Raw genomic sequence first — 20,268 nt, forward strand, 5'->3', positions numbered from 1 at the left:
CCTCGTGAGTCTAAACTTTTGAAAGGAAATATATAATAAGAGGTGTATGAAATGGGGTCACCTCAAGCAAGGGGTATAACATCTCACACTTTTTTCTAGCAGTATAACTTTCAGATTCCATTGGCAATGTCAAGCAGTGTTTGACAGTAAAACATTGCATTTTATTGGAAATAATTGTTATAAGATCTCTCTCTCTCTCTCTATCTGAACGCCTTGTTCATAATATACATTTTCTGTGATAAAGTATTGTATTGTTGGAGGTTTAACTTTTTCTACTTATATATGACAGATAGGTTTTCAAAACAACAGAAAAATAATGGGTAACTCTTAGCTTAACTCATCAAATCTAAGCCCTTCCGCTATGTTACGCTGCACATTTGTTTATCAAAACACTCTCTGAAATATGGATAGTCACACATACTATTGATCTATGGACAGTAGTTTATGTTTAATTAATTGCCATTGAGGCTTTAGCTATTGCAATACATCGATAGTCTGATCCATCGGTACACTCCTACTTTATGATACTGCACAGTATGGGCCCTCTCAGTCTGAATATGTATATTATTGAATTTTGTTTCCTAAGAAATATCAAAAGCACACAATCAATCAATCTCAATTAATCTCAGTCTCAAAATTTGTGTGTGCGTGCGTGTGCATGTGCATGTGTGTGTGCGTGTGTGCGTGTGTGTACTCCACTGTATCTGAACTCCTTGTTCATAAAATAACTCCTTGTTCATAAAATACATTTTCTGTGAATAAAGTTTATATGAACCTCGATTGATTGTCAAGAGGGTTGATAAAACTAGGGCAATGAGAGATTAGTAAGTGTTGTATTACATGCAATTTGCCTGATAAAGTAAGGGTTATTACTGTTTTGAGTACATTAACTGAACTTGATTGTTGCAAAAATATGTTCACATAATTGCTGTATACTGAAGTACATAACTGTACATACACATTTAAACATATACTCTTCCAAAAAAAGAAACTTGACATAGGAACAATATAAATTTGAAAATATTTGATGCAAACCAATCCATCCTGAATCCCAACATGTGGAGGAACGTTGAACAAAAACATAATGTTACCTTCACGTTTGTAGTGAATTGCTAAAACGCACACTACATGAAACGCACGTGTATCACAAAATTGTGTATCAACCTGATGTGAAACCTATGACTGTAGGCTTTAAAGACACATCAATGGTACTCCATATGCATTGCCTTAAGCCACTATAGATGACAAAAGAATGCCAAGACTGACAGAAGCTCAACAACATAATGACATCGGCCATGTACAAACCTATGCACCTGATACAACAATACTGGGAGTGTCAATAACAAACCCAGGTCAGGTCGATGTGGAGTTACCACAACCGCCCAGGATCGCTACACCTGGTTGAGACATCTTTGTTCACACACCACAACTGCAACATCCACAACAACCCAAATTCCTGGATTGCACTGAATCTCCGATCAGACAGTGCGTAATCAGCAAAAGGAAGCCAGACTTTTTGCCAGAAGACCAGTTTGACGTAACGTCTTGAGACAACGTCACCAAGCAGAACGTCTACAACAGTGCAGACAATGAGTGAGATGGCCACAGGCAAGATGGAGGACAATCTTGTTCTCAGATGAGTCTCGGTTTCTTCTCAGATGTGCTGATGGATGTTCATGTGTATACAGACGTGGGAATGAACATTACGCCAACAACTGTGTACAGCAGTCGATAGATTTAGTGGTGGAAGTGTCATGGTGTGAGCAGGTATCCATCATCCTTCTTGGTCACCCGATTTGTCCCCATTTGGACATCTATGGGATACTCTGGAACGATGCTTGCACCAGTGTAATCTGCCACCTCAGAGACTAAAAGAACTGTATGCAGCAATTCAGCAAAAGTATTAAAACATTCCTCAAGACAGCATTCGACATCTCCTTTCTTCTATTGGCCGCTGCTGCCAAGCTGTTATCGATGTTTATGGTGGTCACACCAGATACTGACATTTTACTCTGACCAAGTGGCTTTAATAGCCCTCGGTGGTTTAAACCAAACACTTTCTGGATAATCATGTTTTGGAAATTTGTAAAGTGATGATTTTACTGTAATTGAGCAATGATGTCATGTTTGAATCAGTTATATGCACGCAGTAAATAAACTCCGAAACAGCATGTCAAGTTTCTTTTTTTTGAAGAGTATATACATCTATAAGAGTTTGCGAGGTGAAAAGTTTTGGTAAGTATAATCTGATCAAATATGTTGTCACTGAAGTCCACACTAGTTGGTCCGAAGTACAGTTTGTTCAGTTCACACTGGTGCTAAATAGCTTCCTGAGAAAGTTGGGAGTCTTGTTTCCCTTCATTGAGCATACTTAAAGGTCACATAAACCCTAGGGGGTACAAATACATAAATCACTAACTGGCATCGTTATAAATGAAACCCCGTCATTAAAACTACTCATTTCGACCTTTAATTTACTTAAATCGACCTTTTTGACAACAGTGCACAATTCTCACCCGCGAACGAAATTTCAACCAATCAGAGCGGCGCGCCTCTGTGACGTCATATGAGGAATAGCTTTGAGGGCCGATGCAGAATTCATCTACATTTTAGGGGGTAAATTATCTTGTTTACAGGCTTGTATAAACCTGAAATCGTGACAATTGTTGTGGAAAATGAAAGCTATATGTTCTCACAATCTACTGTCATTTAATTTTGTCTTCTGCTTTGCCTAGTTTCCGAGTTACAACTTGTTTTCATAGACGATTCTGTCAAAATCGATTGGTGTCGTTAGGCCCTATTTGTATAATGACTGATCCAAATTGATCCCATTTCTGTGTTTTTTACCTCGATATTTAATCATGTCATGTAAAAATCTGTTTGTATTCTCAAAACAGTGTCGGCCCATAAGTTTTCACATGCAATACAGCAATTAATACCCCCTTGTTGTAACCCGTGTTAGGTTGGTATAAACCTACACATGTTATTTGTCATCATTCACTTGATGGTCAGTTAATGAATTTATAACAGGTATAATTAGTGGTAACACACTTAGATTACCCGACAAAGGTTCCCATTTGGCATTTCTTGTGTCTGGAGTAAATATTCAACATTATAAACATCGATCAAAGGATTAACCGGTAACACGCTGATTGATTAATTACTTTTATATTACACAGCGGAATTTTCAAAAGGTATGTTTATGTATGTAGATTTACTAATCTATACTGAATACACTCTGTCGCTACGGTGTCTGCGTGAAAAACAACGCCCTTCTTTTCAAAGGATTAACCGGCAATACATTGATTGATTGCCCATTATTGGCTAACTAAATTACTGTTTTAAAGAAAGGCGGACATTATGCAATTAGTTGCCAGGTGTGCTATCTTGGGTGACCAATGAGACTATACACCAATACCTGAAAAGATTTATCACTCTTTTTTCGTATATTAAACTGTTAAAAGACACATCATTTGGAACAGTTTTGTGGATATTGATGGATACATTCCTCGAACAAGGTAATGGCCTGATATTGTTCCTATAACTTTAATCTGTTTTAATTTTAATATTTGCATTTTGTTTTTATTCATTTGTCGTAGCATTCAACAGAATCATTGTTTTTGCCGTGAAGTGTAATGAGACAGACAACATGCACTAGGGAGGGGTGTGTGCGAATTATGATTCACATTGGCAAACTATAAAATGTCTAGCTATTACAGTTCTGTTATAAATTCACTATAAGTATCAGCAGATCGTCTGCTTTTTATTTAGTTTCAAAATGCATACAAGTGTGATAATAAACTAATTAGGATTATAAGACCAAATATAAAGAGCGCACATTGACTAGTATCTACATACTGGTGAGTGGACATTAACCATGGGAATGTAGCAAGAAATTTATCGCGCAGTATTGTGACCGACCCCACCTCGCTTCCGTGGAAGAAATCGTTATGTTATAAGTTGTGTCATGCAAAATCCGTTTGGTTTTGATTCCAATACATATTTAACTACTGAGTAGAAAGTAGTCTTGATTTTCTAACTTGATGAAAACAAACTATAATCTCATTAATTCTAACAGATTGTTTTATTTTTAAAATGGCGCTACCCTGTCGGGAACATCCGCCAGTCTGAGGATAAATGGTATTTAGGTTTGTTTTCACGCAAGTTATAAAATCAAAACTACTTTCTATTGGTAGTAAAATATGTATTTTATTGATGGCCAATAGGATTTTGCATGACATAAGCGTATATCATAACAATTTTCTCGTATGGCAGCGAGGTGGGTGTCAATATAATACTACTTACAATATTATTGTTACTTCAACCACAACCTCACTTCCGAGGAAGAAATCGTTATGTTACAAGTTGTGTCATAGAAAATCTTTATGGTCATCAATCATATGCATATTTTACTACAACTAGTAAGTACTTTTGATTCTTTAACTTCCATGAAGCGATCTGAACACAAGTAAGATATCGTTTCAGGCTTCCACAACGCCGCCGGACTCACAAACATAACCCATTTAGCACTTAACGCGGGTCCTGTGGAAATCTGTGCATGGGGACACCATCACCCAACCCCTAGGAGCAATTGACGATCTACAAAGCAACGATTCGGCATGTCGCCGTTGATGTCGAGAAATCATCAAAATTATGAGCGCTACACATTTTCTATACAACTAACTGAAAATCGTTCCTCATATGACGCCACTGCAGTGCTCTGGCGACAGAGTTACGTAACCTGTCTGTGGTTTCGTTGGCGGGCGAAAGGGAAGCAGGCGACTTTTTGGCCACTTTTAATCGCTCGGTATTAATTAACCACAAGTTTTTAAAGAATAAATTTGGTGTTCCGCATAAGACTAACCACAAATCTTTCATATGTAATGGTTAAAAGAGTAACAAAAAACAAAGTTTATTGGTTCTTTAATGGCTAAAATGATCATACCCCCTCTTATGACAGTTTCCTATTGAACACTGAGGTATTTGCCATGATTCTCTGAGTTGGATTGGACAGAATACTTTCATTTGGAAATTGTATGCTTTAAAGTTTGACTATTATTGAGGGTAGACATAAGTCACTCATGACATAGACAGCATCAAAATTATCAATATCACAAAAGGAACTTTCAATTACTTACTTTGAAGACCTCTTTGGGAAGTGTGTCCTTAAAGCTTCAAAGCCTTCAACAGTATTCTGCTGTGAATCTGGCTTCATCATCAAAATCTTGAGAAAATCCCTATTCAGACCTGCAGCTTTGAAAGGAATTTTGTTTTCACTGTGTGCAGACAGAATAAAAACACTAAGCACAAGGGAAGCTGCAAAATTCTTTTCAATCTTCACAAGATGGTCCATCAGAGGATCTATGACGTTTTGGAACATCTACAAAAGACAAATGTAGTTATGTGATTGCAATAGTAATGCATTATAGAAAAAGGTAAGTCATGAACTAATATTGTCTTATTCAAGTGATTATCAAAACAGTATTTTGACCAAATAGTGTTCAACACTGATCACATATACTATACAGGTGGAGAAGGGGGCCTATAAAATCAATATAATGAAAAGTAATAGAGCTTGACATTTTTTATGTTATCCATGGGACCAATGTGTGAAGAGCAGTTGAAATTGGCATCACTTGCTGTGGTATATCCAGAATATTTCACACATACCTGTATACTAAGGCTGAAGAGGCTCACTTTTATTCAGATACCAAAACTTAAATGCAGTTAGTATTATGTCCATCAATAGGTTTTTCCTCTATTTCGAGCCATCATGTTTGTCATAATAATGCCATCACGTGCACATGCAGAAAATGTATGGCTGACTAAATAATGAAGGTCAGATTTGTCTGTCATTCTTGGCATGTTCCCTATCAATATCGATTACAGGTCGAAGCAGGAAATACATAACAGTTTTTTTGTTTTAAAACCAATACTTGTATGCTTTTCTTGTTTTGAAATATATTTTTTAATGTATTTCCTTATATATAACACCATAAAATTAATACAGCTTTATCATGACAGTCTGTAAATAGTTGAAGTCAAGAACAAACTAGTAAGAGATATTATAAGCATGCTGATCAAAAGTAACCACTCAATATTCAAGTAATAGCCACTTATAACAAGCACAATTTAGAAACGCTGTTATGGATATAACCTGATATTGAAAATTTAAGAACTGTTTATTCTGCAACCTCTGAATTTCAGCTTAAACTGCATGTATGTCATGCCACAGAGTCTCCAATTGCTGGAGACTGGAATGGCCCAAAATGAAGTGGTCAGACATTTTGGGGTTCATTGAAACATGATCTCATCTCTGTGGAGACGTTTTCAACATTATGGGAACACGAGAGATTTGCCTCAGACCAGCTGTCCACACATGATGTCACATCAGCATGACCACATTCGGCTGATCCATCTTTGGAATCAATACATGACTGACTGTTTGACTGCCAGGACCATTCCTGGCTTACATCAAATCAAACAACATTTACAGTACAGGAGACAAGATTGGGATTGTGTTTTGTTCACTGACGAGTCAGGATTTCATCTGGACAGCTCAGATGGCAGGGCAAAGGAGTAAGAACGGCAAGGTGAACGGTATGCTGATGTGTGCGTTGTTCACTTTGGATATATGGTATCAGTATCCAATTCATATAACAAATTTATGCACCAGAAATGAAAATTATATCAGCTAGGAAACGCATTTTAGTTAAAAATTGCAAACATGACGTTACCTTAACTATTGCAGCCCAACCTATAGTTTGGCATGAAATGCATGTGGACCCGTTTTTTTGTAAATATCTCTTCATCCAATGATCCAATCGATCTCAAACTGTGCAAGTGGATTTTTTTGTCAGACAACCTAATCACATTGTAAATCACCGATTTTATGCATTTGTAGTAAAGAATCTGTCTATGTAACTGTCAACAAAATAAACAGCAGAACGCAGACGGCTTGCAGAGGGAGGGAGCCAATGACCTGTAACAGCGGCAGTGTTGGGTCATAAAGGTCAATGCATGTGCAATTCATGATAGTTACCTGTGCACTGCACAGTGATAGACCGTTTGGATCATTCACATTGACTACTTCTAGCTGTCATCATGAAAGCTTATTCAGATGATGCTAAATGTTTAATTAGAAATGTGTTGAATTTTTTTTAAAAAGAGAGCAAACGTAGTAAACCAATTTATAAGGTGTCGGATTACATGAAACGTACAACTTTTGCTCTTGGCATGAAAAAGAACATTGTGCTAAAAATTGTGAAAAATAAACCAACAACCAATAAACAAAACCTTGTACAAAAAGGTAGGCATCCAAAGTTAGATTCTTTTGACATCAGGGTCATCAGAGATGTCATTCGCCGGCTATTTGCTACAAATGAACACCTGTCCACAAGAAAGTTAAAACACATCCTTGCAGAGGATCATGACATTAATGTTTCTAGGTTTATGCTAAGCAAACTACTGCTCAAATTTCGATACAATTACAAGAAGGTAGCAAACCAGAAACTTGTAATGTGTGAGAGATCTGATATTGTGAAAATAAGGTGTAACTATCTGAGAGCAATTAAGCAGGCAAGAGAGGATGGGTTCGAACCTATATAACTGGATGAGACCTGGGTCAATGCAAACCATACTGCTGCCAGACAGTGGCTACCCACTGATCCCAGTGATGGTAGGAAAATACCAACAGGCAAAGGTGAACGTTTAATCGTTCTTCATGCTGGTTCCCACCGTGGATTCCTACCTGGGTGTGATCTGGTATTTCGGTCAAAGAGCACAGATGGTAGGGACTATCATACAGAAATGAACTCAATGGTTTTCACACAGTATGTTGAGGAACAATTGTTGCCAGCTCTGCCTTACAAAAGTCTTGTTGTCATGGACAATGCTCCCTATCACAGTGTTCGAGATCCAAACAATAGGTGCCCAACTTCCAATACAAAGAAGTCAGATATGCAGCAATGGCTAACAAATAACACTACACAATTTTCAATTAAGGCCACTAAACCACAGTTGTACTCTTTCATTGAACCTAATAAACCTCCACCCACATATAACATTGACAACATGCTACGCCAACACGGCCATAAGGTCTTGAGATTACCACCGTATCACTGTGATCTCAACCCAATCGAACTAATCTGGGGAGACCTTAAAAGTACAGTGGCCCCGAAAAATCAATCATACAAGTTGAATGATGTCAAGCACATTCTCAACACTGCTATATGTGACATTGACATTGCACGCTGGCATGCATGTGTTGAACATGTCAAGAAGGTGGAGAAAGAGTACTGGCTCAAAGATGGCTTGAAGGAGCAAACAGTTAATCCAGTTGTCATTCGTCTGGACACTGATGACTCCTCTGTGGAAGAATGGAGTGACCTTGATGAAGTTTAATTCTGTTATTATATTTACAGATAATAATAGTATCCAGTCAGATATGCTCAAAGAAATATAACTTCTTTTAACAATGACAGCACTGACTAATTCCAACGACTTATAGTGTAACATGAAACACTCATTTCACATAAAATTATCATGAAAATATAAATATTAACTATCTATATGCTTAAAGCTATTAGAAATGCATTGCTTCATTTGGAATGTGAACGACATCAAAAGATAAAACTTTTGTCTTCATTCTATCTTTTCTTCAATGAGTGTGCATGATTGTGTGTGCTTGTGTCCGAGGGAACGGGGCTTTAACAGTTGTTAAGTTCTCACCATAGGTGGTCCGATTAATGATTTAGTGTAAGTATACTTTCTGTGTTCTTTAAATGCATTTCCACTTCGGTACTGCATAAACAAAATATGACATTAACATTACAAATTTAAAGATTTTAACCTACAGAATAATTCTCACTAATGGGTTTTGTGGTTCATGTTGAACAACTCAGAGAAACAAACTCCGTATAATGGTTAACAGTTGGCACCCACCTTACCCTATTCACGACCTGTGCCACCTCTTCATACCTGTCACGTGCATAGCTCACCTACATTGACGAACGTTGACCTTAATGACCCAACACTGCCACTGTTACAGGTCATTGGCTCCCTCCCTCTGCAAGCCGTCTGCTTTCTGCTGTTTATTTTGTTGACAGTTACAGAGACAGATTCTTTACTACAAATGCATAAAATCGGTGATTTACAAAGTGATTAGGTTGTCTGACAAAACATCCACTTGCACAGTTTGAGATCGATTGGATCATTGGATGAAGAGATATTTACAAAAAAACGGGTCCACATGCATTTCATGCCAAACTATGAGGAGGACATTTCCTAAGCTACATTTATGACAAATGCTCCTCAATTCTTCGAAACAAACTATTTTCAGGTTATGACTTTTGGGGTAATCTTGGCCTTTGAGTGATCAATTTGTCATAAAGGAAATCAAGCTCTAAAGGAAAGTAATATAAATTTACCCCTCAGATGTCCTATCACTGTTTTGTTTCAAGACAAAACATGTCAGCAGTCAAATTAAGATGCCCTTAATGTATTACCATTAACATCTGCTTAATAAACTGACCTACCTGCAGAGATAGTTCTTTGTCCAAATAAGCCATGTTTTTGTCTACCATTTGAATTGACAATCCAGTATATGTCATGCCAATCTTATCCAAGTATTCTTCAATAACACTCGACTCTCCAGATTCCCTCTGTATCAACCTTGTCAAAATTGATTTTGCAGATGGTAGGAATAATTCTCCTGCAAACATGACATCATGACGTATTCTGCCTTGAAGGCCACCTCCAAAAGCTTTGGACCATAATCTTTTCACAATGTTCTCTGACATCTTTGGATATACAAATCCATCATATTGATGCCATGGTGCTGAAGAAGGAATACATCAAATATTAGGATATTCAGGTTGTTTGTTTTTAAGAGTTTGTTTATTACCATATTCTTTGATATTCCAACACTTTGTTAACCAAAGGCAAAATCCACATTGAAAACATTTAATTACATGATTGTTTTCACCAAGTTGAAATGTCAGACACTTATCAAAAGCCTCAGTCAAGTTTTGATACTGATTTTATGCATAAATAGTGAGAACATGAACAACAAATTCTATTTTGAAAGTATACAAAGTCATCATGAAGAAACAATAACATGTTAAAGTTCAGTATTCTGAATCTGGGAAATTCAGAAGAGAAGTCTTGTACAATGACAAGAAAATGATGAAAAAAGCAAGAGCATGGTTAAAACTTTGAAACTTTAAATTTAAGAGAAAGACATGGGGGCCTTAATACTATCCAAATATATACCAAATTTCATTGGCTTTTGAACAAAAACAAATGTGCAATCAACGATTGTTTAAGGAGAATCTTCTTACATAAGAGGGCCATGAAATCAATGATATTGTGTATTGCAACACATTATTATTCAAATGTGTTCATGAAAGAAAAAGATGGTTTCTTGGTAAGTTTTACCTTTACACATATACAATATCACCCAAACAAAACCAATAATGATGTTGAACATTCTTGCACACTTTAAGGCCAATCACTTCCGACAATTCAGGGAGGAAGTCAAAAGGTAACTGAGGGTCTGACTGAAGATGACTGGTTAGTTATAAATGCAAAATTATATACATATGGAAATTAATTAAGCAACACCTAATTTACAGACCCATAATTCTATGAATTAAGAAAAGAGAACACTTTTCTGAATGATCTATTAACATTATGCATCGTGCAGCATAGCATGATTTTTAATGGATATTCAATGCATGTGCAACAGCGTGCAAAGCGTGTGAAATATCACGTCCCCAATATTGTTGAAATCAAGTTTTTACTCATAACATGTCACACTCCCTCCTTTCCATTTGGACTGAATATTCAGTACCATAATTGTAATGGCATGTAGTAAATTGTGAGAGGCAAATAGTTGGCATGAGAAATGCAGAAATGTCCCTCAGACAAACTGGACATCAAGTTGGGCACAATCCTTCCTTTATTTGAAGACTCTTGAACAAACACAGGGCTACCAATGATGTTCAAGATCTTCCAAGGCCTGGCAGACCCTGTAAGACAACATTAAGAGGAAATACAGCATTGCTGCGACTTGTTAGGCAAATCGGACTCATGAGATACAGGGCCAGAAAACCCATCTCCAGCTCACAAAGCAGCACGACTTGCCTGATGCAATCAATGTGTTAACTTGAACACTGTATAACGACGGAGGGTATACGTGTCTGAAGACAAAAGAGCACATCTGTCAGGCCTACCAAAGAAAACTTTCCCACTGTGCAGAAAAACGCAGATAAGTGCACATTAATCGTGGAATGAGCAGCATAAACATATGACCTGGCTACTGAAACAGTAAAAACGGCAACTAAAGACTATGAAACTGCAACATTTTTATATCAGCAAACTTTGACTCTAATGCGCATGCGCATTATGCGCTTTCAAATTTCTGAGCAACCGTGAATCGCCTCGCATAGAAAAAGTATTAAATATGTCGAAATAATTGCTGTCAGTCATTTCATACACATGGAAAGTAATGAGCACATAATAATCATGATGATAAATGCAACAGAATAATACAGATAACAGATAACACAACAGAAAGACTTTAAAAGGGGAATGTAACTTTTGTCCAATCTGGAAAATGTCAACATGCGGTTGAGACTTCTTCTTCCATGTGCGCATGCGCAAAATCGAAGGTTCTTTGGTTTTTTATCCAGTTTTAGCGATTTAAAGTTACTGTTTTTATAGTTTCAGTAGTGAGGTATTATGTTTATGTTGCTATTTCCATGATTAATGTGGACTAAACAGCATTTTTCTGCACAGTGGGAAAGTTTTCTTTCGTTGGCCTGTCTATGGTCTCCCAAAATATCTAGGACACAGTTCCCTACAGGGGGGAGGGTAAATCATGGTATGGGGATGCATTTAATTAGGTTGCAAGATGGACCTCATTACCATTCATGGTATCCTCAATGGGCTTCAGTATCAACAGAAGATCATTGATATGGCTGTTTTCCCACATTTTCATTACCAGGTCTCAATACCATTGAACATCTGTGGTACATTTTAGGCCATCATATTCAACAAAGAGACACACCTGTCCAGGCTCTAAATGAATTGATTGCTATTTTGCATGAGGAATTGAACAGGATTTTTCAGAGTCAAATCCAGATATTGATCCAAGCAATGAGGATGCATCTTGAATCAGTTGTTCGTGTGCAGAGAGGTTACACAAGATACTGATGGAAAGTCAGTATTTGGACATGCAAGATGGTATTCTTCAATACCTGAACAAGATGTGTGTATGGAACTGACAGTTAAGCCTGTGCAAGAAAAATTAAATTCGTGATGTTTTTGCATGAAATGACATTGTTTTCCAAATCTGTACCATCTTCAAATAAACCACATTATGTCAAGGTAACCTTGGCTCTATTTCTCCTCAACCCTGTCTTTTCACTACAAAATTCATATGAAAATCTTTGACACATTTTATGCACCACTTCATTAAAGTTGCGGAGTCAGAAAAAATATGGGTGTTGCTTAATCAATGTCCAATTGTTTAGAATGAATACCACATACTGTAACAGGCCAAACTTTCTCTCTGGCCAAACCTTCCCCATTGAAACTTTCACCCAGGCCAAACTTTCACCCCCTAGGCTTAATCTTCCCGATGGAAAGTTTGTCCTAGGCCAAACTTTCCCCACCCTTGAATCAACTTTAAAGGCTACTTCTTTCCCATCCTTGTTCTTACATCAAAAGGGGGCTATTTCTTCCCCAACCTTCACTACAAAAATGACTTGGTTTCCTGAAATCTGGAAACCATCCGTATACTGGGTAAATGGGGAATCCAGTTGGTTTCCATTCACTGAAACTGAGTAACTGAGTTTCCAACTAGATTCCATTTTGGATTCTTTGATTTTTGCATTTCAGTAAATGGAAACCAACAAGAAACTAAGGTTATAGGTTTCTTGTTGGTTTCCATTCCTGGAATTTGCAATTGAAGGTTTCATGAAATGGAAACCAACATAAAACCAGAAAATGTAGTTTCATGTTGGTTTCCTGTCCACTGTTTTGAACTGAGTAACTGCAAGTATTTGGCATGAAGTTGACCATCCTGGCATCCAGTTGGTATCCATTCATTGAAACTGGGTAACCTAGTTTCCTAATAGAATCCATAATGGATACTGTAAACTTATAGTTCCGGTAATGGAAACCAACAAGAAACTATGGTCATGTGTATACTGTTGGTTTCCATTCCTGAAACTTAGTTTCGAAGATTAACTACTTTCATATCATATTACATTATCAGTAATTGCGTAGAATAATTATGAGGTCTTAAAATTCAAAATGAATATGCCCGGGGAAGGAACAGCAGATTTACATTTGAAAGAGTACGTAATTTGTAAGATTGCTTAGATGAACAAGAAGAAAGGTTACCCCAAATAGTTGTTGACGCATTGGTCAACTTTATATTTACCTGTTTTTGTTGAACCAAGATGTTGAGTGTGTGGAAAGAATTGATATTCATGTGGGACACCAAATCACTATACTGTTATAATTTTGATATATATGACACATGAAGTGTTTCACTTGTGTTCGACAATAACTGTGAAGTCTGACAAGCTTAGATGAACAATCCTCAGTTATCAAATTTTATCATTTATTACAATCTTAATTGTTATTAAATACCAATTATTTATCGTCATTTCATATCATGGGGAATTTTGAAAATCTAAATAGATGGATGATATTCTACGATGAGTAACAATTTTCACTGTAGTAATGAAAAAGCTTAAACGTCAAAAAGTGAAATTTGAGGGAAAACTCGGTTTCATTATTTTTGCTTTAGAATGTGAAAGAGTATAAGCATTTAGGAAGTTTAGTATAATGTAATTGAAACAATTGTCAATCCGGTACATACATTACGGATTTCTCAATAACTAGAATATCAGGGAATTGTACTATGAATTGAGGTTGTGAGTAATGTTTACCATTAAAAGCATTTAAAGTTAGTATAAGCTTTGACAGTGAGTTTAAGTACTTGACAAACAATCAGTGTCATGTCATTTGTATGTCGGGGCCTGTGTGTCGGCTTCCTTGGGGTTGTCTCATCTTAACGGGCACCTATTATCAAAATTGAATTGATGTAGAAGTAATGAGTCGGTAATCCGTGGGCCTTGTAGCTTAACTTCGTCACATTTTATAAAAGCAATGTTTTATGTACTGAAGTGGTCATTTTCGTCTTTTATGTCTTGAAATCACAACCAAATTTGGTCAGATAATGTTTTCATACCTGCCAATCGAAAAGGGATTAGGTATTTGTTATTACCCACAATGCCCCTACACACAATTGCCGCCATTTTGTCACTTGAACTCATGAGAAGTTGTCTTGAAAGTGGACCAAAGTGTCTCCCGTTTTTAACACAACAAGGAACCTAGCACAATGAATTGTTCCTTCACTTGTCCATGTTATCTGAATCAAGAAAATGGCAATCACGAGTTACACTAGAAGCTTTGGAGGCTCAGCATGCGTGAAAACTTGAAAACAGGAGCAGTCGTCGATCGATGAGGAGAAAGGGAACATTCCGACCATGTCAGGTATAGTGTAAATTTCTTGAATTAAGCAATAGCTCATGTTATGTGTAACGCGTTTAATGTACATAAGTAGCTAGGACAATAAATATGAAATTAAAGTTATAGACTTGATGGAACTCGATAAGCAATTGCGTGTCGAAATGTTGGCAAGAGATATGGCTTCCTTTACTTAGTCAACTCAAGAACTCGATTGTGATTTGGATCAGGTCACATATGACTAAATGGTTCATTATCGTAATGTATGAAATATTGTCTTTGCAAGAACAATATGAACCACAAATATATCCAGCAATGTCACGACTCAAGATAACTTCCAAACGTATTTAGAAGTATTCGAATGTTATTGCAAGAAATCCAATGATTGGAAGTTCTATTTTAAAGCTTGTTATTGAAATTAATGAAAATTGCTTTTGATATTTGTACCACTGAAAACAATTCAGTGGGGGATAGTGAGCCATTTTGCATTTATAGGAATTCTCTGACCAGATTTGGTGCATGGTTAGAGTGAAGTTTCAAAATTCTTTGTCTAGTTATTAGAGTTACAAGACAGCCTATGACAAAAAAAATCGACAATATTTTTCAGCCAACTTTTAAGACGATATTCATCATGATACTATAATGCTGTTGAGTGGATAAATTGTCAACACAATATTTTTGGAAACAGTTTTTTAAAAGGTTTTCAAGTCAGTATAGGATAGATTACTGATGTATGAGGTAATCATCTGATGTAAACAATTTTACACTTAGAATGTGAAGATATTTAACTCTGAATGAAAAGATGTGGATTTTGTTAGATCCACAAAAGAAGTTTGCAAAGAAAGTTGGATATATAGAACGTTTAATAGGATATGTTGGGGATACATTGATGTCCATTGTCAAAAATTATATGAACTTGTTAATTTTGCTTCTTTTGATATTAGCATATCTACACCTTGCAAATTGATATTTATTCTTCTATTTTCATGCCTTATTGTTATCAAGAGTACAATATCACTTAGAAAGTTCCTGATTTTTCCCTTAATTTCTATATTTCCAGCATTCAATTGGGGCAGTGTTGGAAAAACTGAAGATGACTAACTGATCTTGACCTGCAACAGGTATGTGTAATCCAAACCCTTCAGTAAATGATGTACATAAAATTATCCAAATAATGTAAATCCTATGAATCAGAAAAATACATAAAAATTACACAACCACTATTTTCGTAACTTCCAACTGGAAATATTTTCCACCTATACACATCTCCTTTCAGAAGCAGTTTGGCGGTTTTGGACGAACAAGAGGGTTCATTCACCTAGAAGACAAAGAAGTGGGAAAGCAGATGCCTTTGTCCGCAAAGAACAACAAAAGATTCAGATGTGTAAGTAAATTCTAACCGTTCTCAATTCTAACACAGGTTAAAATTTAAGAAAAACCTTATTTGAACAAAAATCAAGTTAATGTAATTTCTTGAAAATGTACACTGATATTCCAAAGAACTTACAAAATAAACACTGTTTAATACGTGCAATGTATAATTAGAAATATGCAGCTAAAAGAGTTTTAAATAGTACATAGTACAGCGCCAATGTACATTATGTTTTGGTCCGGACATATTTCACCTTGCACACATCAATTAACAATTTATTAACAATACCCCACTAAATAGTAGCTGCAAACACATTGTCAATAGCAGTATGAGATATTAGTTATGGAGGTCCGCCTATGACCCCATTCACTTTCTTGTCTGCCAGAATGACCCCACATTATTATTTTTTAAAACCCAAATATTTCTTTTCACATTATTTTCAGAATAATGGATAATTCATAGTTCTATAATATAATATCAAAGCATAATGCATGTAACATTCAGAAAATAAGTTATAGCTTTCACATGAGAATTTCTCGGAAATATAGGCAATGATAGCATGAATTTAGTGTGCATTCCTAAGAAATGTTATTAATTCAATGTCAATGTTTTCTATAAGTCACAACTGTTATTTAGTGAAAGAAAATCTTTTTTGTCAGTCATCAAATGTCCAACCCAAGCTAAGGAAATACGTCCTTCTCTCGCTTGTCTCTCTACTCTTACAAATTTCATTAAGTTCTTCTGCTATTGAAACTTTTGTCACTTTTCAGGTCAAATGATCAGTTTTGATTTATTGAACTTCGTTCTTATTGGACAGTGGTTACAGTTTATTTTTCCTCAAGCTTAAGGAACATTGGACAGTTTTCCTTTCTCCAGCTAGCGATATTGTTGACGAATGCTTGTTTGTACTGATTGTTTATTGTTTTCTAACTTTCAGAAGCTGGAAAGCAGGAGGAAGGTCCTGACGATTGACTGGCCGGAGAAGAAACAGAAAGTTATTCCTCGCTTGGGGAAAGAGTTAACATTTCTCAAATTGGAAAACCAAATAATATGGATTCATCTACATTGACGAGTTTAAGAAAACATCTCATACTCACTGCTATTTATTCCCTTATTACTTTTAATTATTTATGCACTTTGAAAATTCAGTTTTTATTAATGTGAACATTCCAAACATCAGTTGTTTATCAGCAAATTGTTGAATGTAAATAAAGCTATCATGACTTTGTGTTTTATTCTGTTATTTGTTATCCTGACGGTTTTACCATTGTGCAATTGTATGAAATACCTGATTTGGTATGTGTGTTGCATGAAACACAACCTCTTTTCTGGAGGAGCGGGTAAGGGGCCAGCACAACAGATTCAGTTTCATGGAAACCAGGTAATAAGCTGGGAACTTGGTTGGAAACAACAATAAACTAAGCACCAGCAAGAGCCTCCATGAACGAGTGGGCAAAGTCCCGACATGGATACTATCCAGATACTGGTGCAAAATGTAGTTTCAGTTTTAATGGAAACTAGGTTATAACTTGGAAACTAGGTTGAAACCTACAACTAACTAAAACATGTAAACCAGGTTGAAACCTACAACAAACTAAAACATGGAAACCAGGTTGAAACCTACAATAATCGAAAACATGGAAACCAGGTTGAAACCTACAATAAACGAAAAAACGGAAACCAGGTTGAAACCTACAATAAACAAAAAACACGGAAACCAGGTTGAAACCTACAATAAACGAAAACACGGAAACCAGCTGGATCCAGCTTGGAGGAGTGGGTAATGAATCTCACTGGAAACCAGCCGGAAATGGTGCAAAATTCAGTTTCAGTTTTCATGGAAACCACAATGAAACTATAGGAAACTACATGGAAACCAACTGGAAATGGTGGTTTCCATGTCGTTTCTTCTCAGTTTCAGTGTTCCCGGAAACCAACTTATTTTTGTAGTGCTTGTTTTCATGTTTATGTTAATATTGAAAAAGTCAGAAACGAAAACAAGACATAGCTATTTACATGAACACTTTGATAAGATATTCATGTTGATATCAAGTTCCATTAACAATTTACAGGTCATCTTCATCTTCATATATAAGATGTACATGGTGCACATTTTGGTTCAATATCCTTATATAAGGTGAGATTCAAAAGCAAAGAAAAGCGTAAAAGCAAAGCATCAAAAGTATGTGTATACAGTTAATGATGCAGATGTTGTCATGAAACAAAGTATGAATTGTTTGCATCATTTATCTTCCAATATGTCAATAATGATCAAATAGTCATGAGCTAGAACTTATTGAGAGTACAAAGTTACTTGCACCAGGTGCAACCTGCTGGAACAGGTACAGAAATGATACACGTCCAGGAGATGAAAATGAAACAATCCAACTGTCAGATGGGCAGATGAAGAACTAATTGAACATGTCTTCATAGGATTGGAGACAGGAGCAGGACGGATTTAGAGATATATGCCTTTCAAGCATGTATGTATTCAAATCACTACACCTAAGTCACAGGCAAGAATGGAATATTTGGCAAAAATTTGTACCAAAAATTAAGTCAACACTACTGTCGGTTTGATGTTGGTAATAACTTGTTCTCCCCTTTTCATATAAGAACAAGGGTGGAAAAGAAGTGGCCTAGCCAGGCCAGAATTTTCTCCCCCTTTAGGGTAGGGGAAAGGGAAAGAGAACTTTACCCCAGCCAAAACTTTCCCTGGGATAAGTATATCCTATGACAAAACTCCCCCGTGGGAAAGTTTGGCCTGAGCCAGGTTCTACCAAGGGAAAGTCTAGACTGGGGAAGAAATGACCTGCTACACCGGAGTTAAGCTAAAAACACATTAAGTTCAACTCACCATCACCAAAAGTAACATGATGCACATATACTTACACACATCTTTTCTCTTTTGTTCTGGAATGTTGAAATGACGATTTGGATCATTTCCTGCTAAGTGTTGCCTGTTCATATAGTGTACAGTTTCCCAGTGGTTATTGTATTTCCTTTCCTTTTTTGAGTACTGTTTCACTCTATACTTGTATTCAAATCCTCCATTTCGTAGACCTTTGGTCATGGGAACACAACACTGATACTCATGTACACCATCCTGATGTTCCCTGTGAAGAATGAAATACTTTATTACATCACATTTCATAAGAACAAACTCAATTAGAATAAAATTTTCAATGGTTTCTTCAAGATAAACTCAAGGGGGAAAAGTTATTATTACATGGGATTTGTTCATTGGGACTCTTTAGTATGAACTAGGATTTGAATCAGGGGAAATGTGTGTTAAATTGGTTAAAGAAACACAGCTGCAGTTGTTATTCTAATTACATGTATTTTGCAAGAAACATGACATAATCAAGACAAATGGCCACCAATGTTCACATTAAAAGGCCAGATAACCAGAGGCTTATCATTTCCACTCAATGCATTCTTTATGAAGTGCAGAAGTCAGAAAAACACCTTTACTCTTCATTCTGGAACAAGTTCGACATGCCACGCCTCGGGGAAAATGACAGATTGAGCTTTAGGCATCAGGGATTTACAGGACGCTAATTCCTGCATCCTATACACATAAAATTGACAATGGGACTTAACAACATTTATTAAGCGCATCCACTAGGGACGCAGATAAAGTCCAAATACTTTTGTAAAAATTCCAATCAAGCAACAATAAGTTATCACTGAGTTTGCTACTAGATGGGTATGGCATCATTTGCAATTTCATTACTGTAACCATTAATGTGTTGATCATGATACACAATACAATAACAGTATTAGTAAATATAGTTCCAAGCAACGATGGGGCTCCTTGGCTTTAGTTCTATCTAGACTAGTGTATCTGTCACATATCTGATGAAAGTAGTAGCAGTTTTAGTTAATATGAATCATATCACTGCTAGTCGAATGCCCTTCGACTGGAAGGTCTTTAAGTTTCGATAAATTCATCATAAAACCTATTTTCTTAGATTAAGAAATATTCTTGGGTATCATGAATCTCAAAACAGAAGAACCCTTTGTTCAAACAGTCAGAGAAACATAAAATTTGGTGGCCATAACTAATTGCAAGGCTCACTGTGATTCACATTATGCAAATTTAAATGTACGTCTTTCTTTAACAATAAAACATACTTTTCCATTGATCTAATATCAATAATAGATATATACAAAAAGCAGCAAAGACATTGTTTTATTTTCACGAGATCCTTTTCTATTGTTATACTCTTGATCTGCATTACATGCCGCTACATGTAGCTGACGTGATTCATATCTAACTGTCAGTAAACACAACTCTTGTGCCATTTGACTGAAAGAATAACATTGTTATGCTCTTTACTATGATGATG

General features: G+C 36.3%; 1 protein-coding gene across 1 annotated transcript in view; it reads right to left on the reverse strand.

Annotated features, from left to right (window-relative positions):
* LOC124265542 (E3 ubiquitin-protein ligase rnf213-alpha-like) overlaps positions 1 to 19,028 on the reverse strand; it is a 142,665-nt gene extending 123,637 nt beyond the window's left edge. Inside the window, exons 1-3 of the mRNA XM_046700327.1 lie at positions 18,809 to 19,028; positions 9,537 to 9,838; positions 5,139 to 5,380 (exon numbers count right to left, since the gene is read on the reverse strand). Of these exons, the coding sequence (XP_046556283.1) occupies positions 5,139 to 5,380; positions 9,537 to 9,838; positions 18,809 to 18,989 (725 nt within the window). The 5' untranslated portion in view covers positions 18,990 to 19,028. The remainder of the gene's footprint in view (positions 1 to 5,138; positions 5,381 to 9,536; positions 9,839 to 18,808) is intronic.
* Between the last annotated feature and the right edge of the window lie 1,240 nt (positions 19,029 to 20,268).

Source organism: Haliotis rubra, unplaced genomic scaffold (assembly GCF_003918875.1).
Source record: "Haliotis rubra isolate DU_JTF1 unplaced genomic scaffold, ASM391887v1 Scf983, whole genome shotgun sequence".
Lineage (NCBI taxonomy): Eukaryota > Metazoa > Mollusca > Gastropoda > Lepetellida > Haliotidae > Haliotis > Haliotis rubra.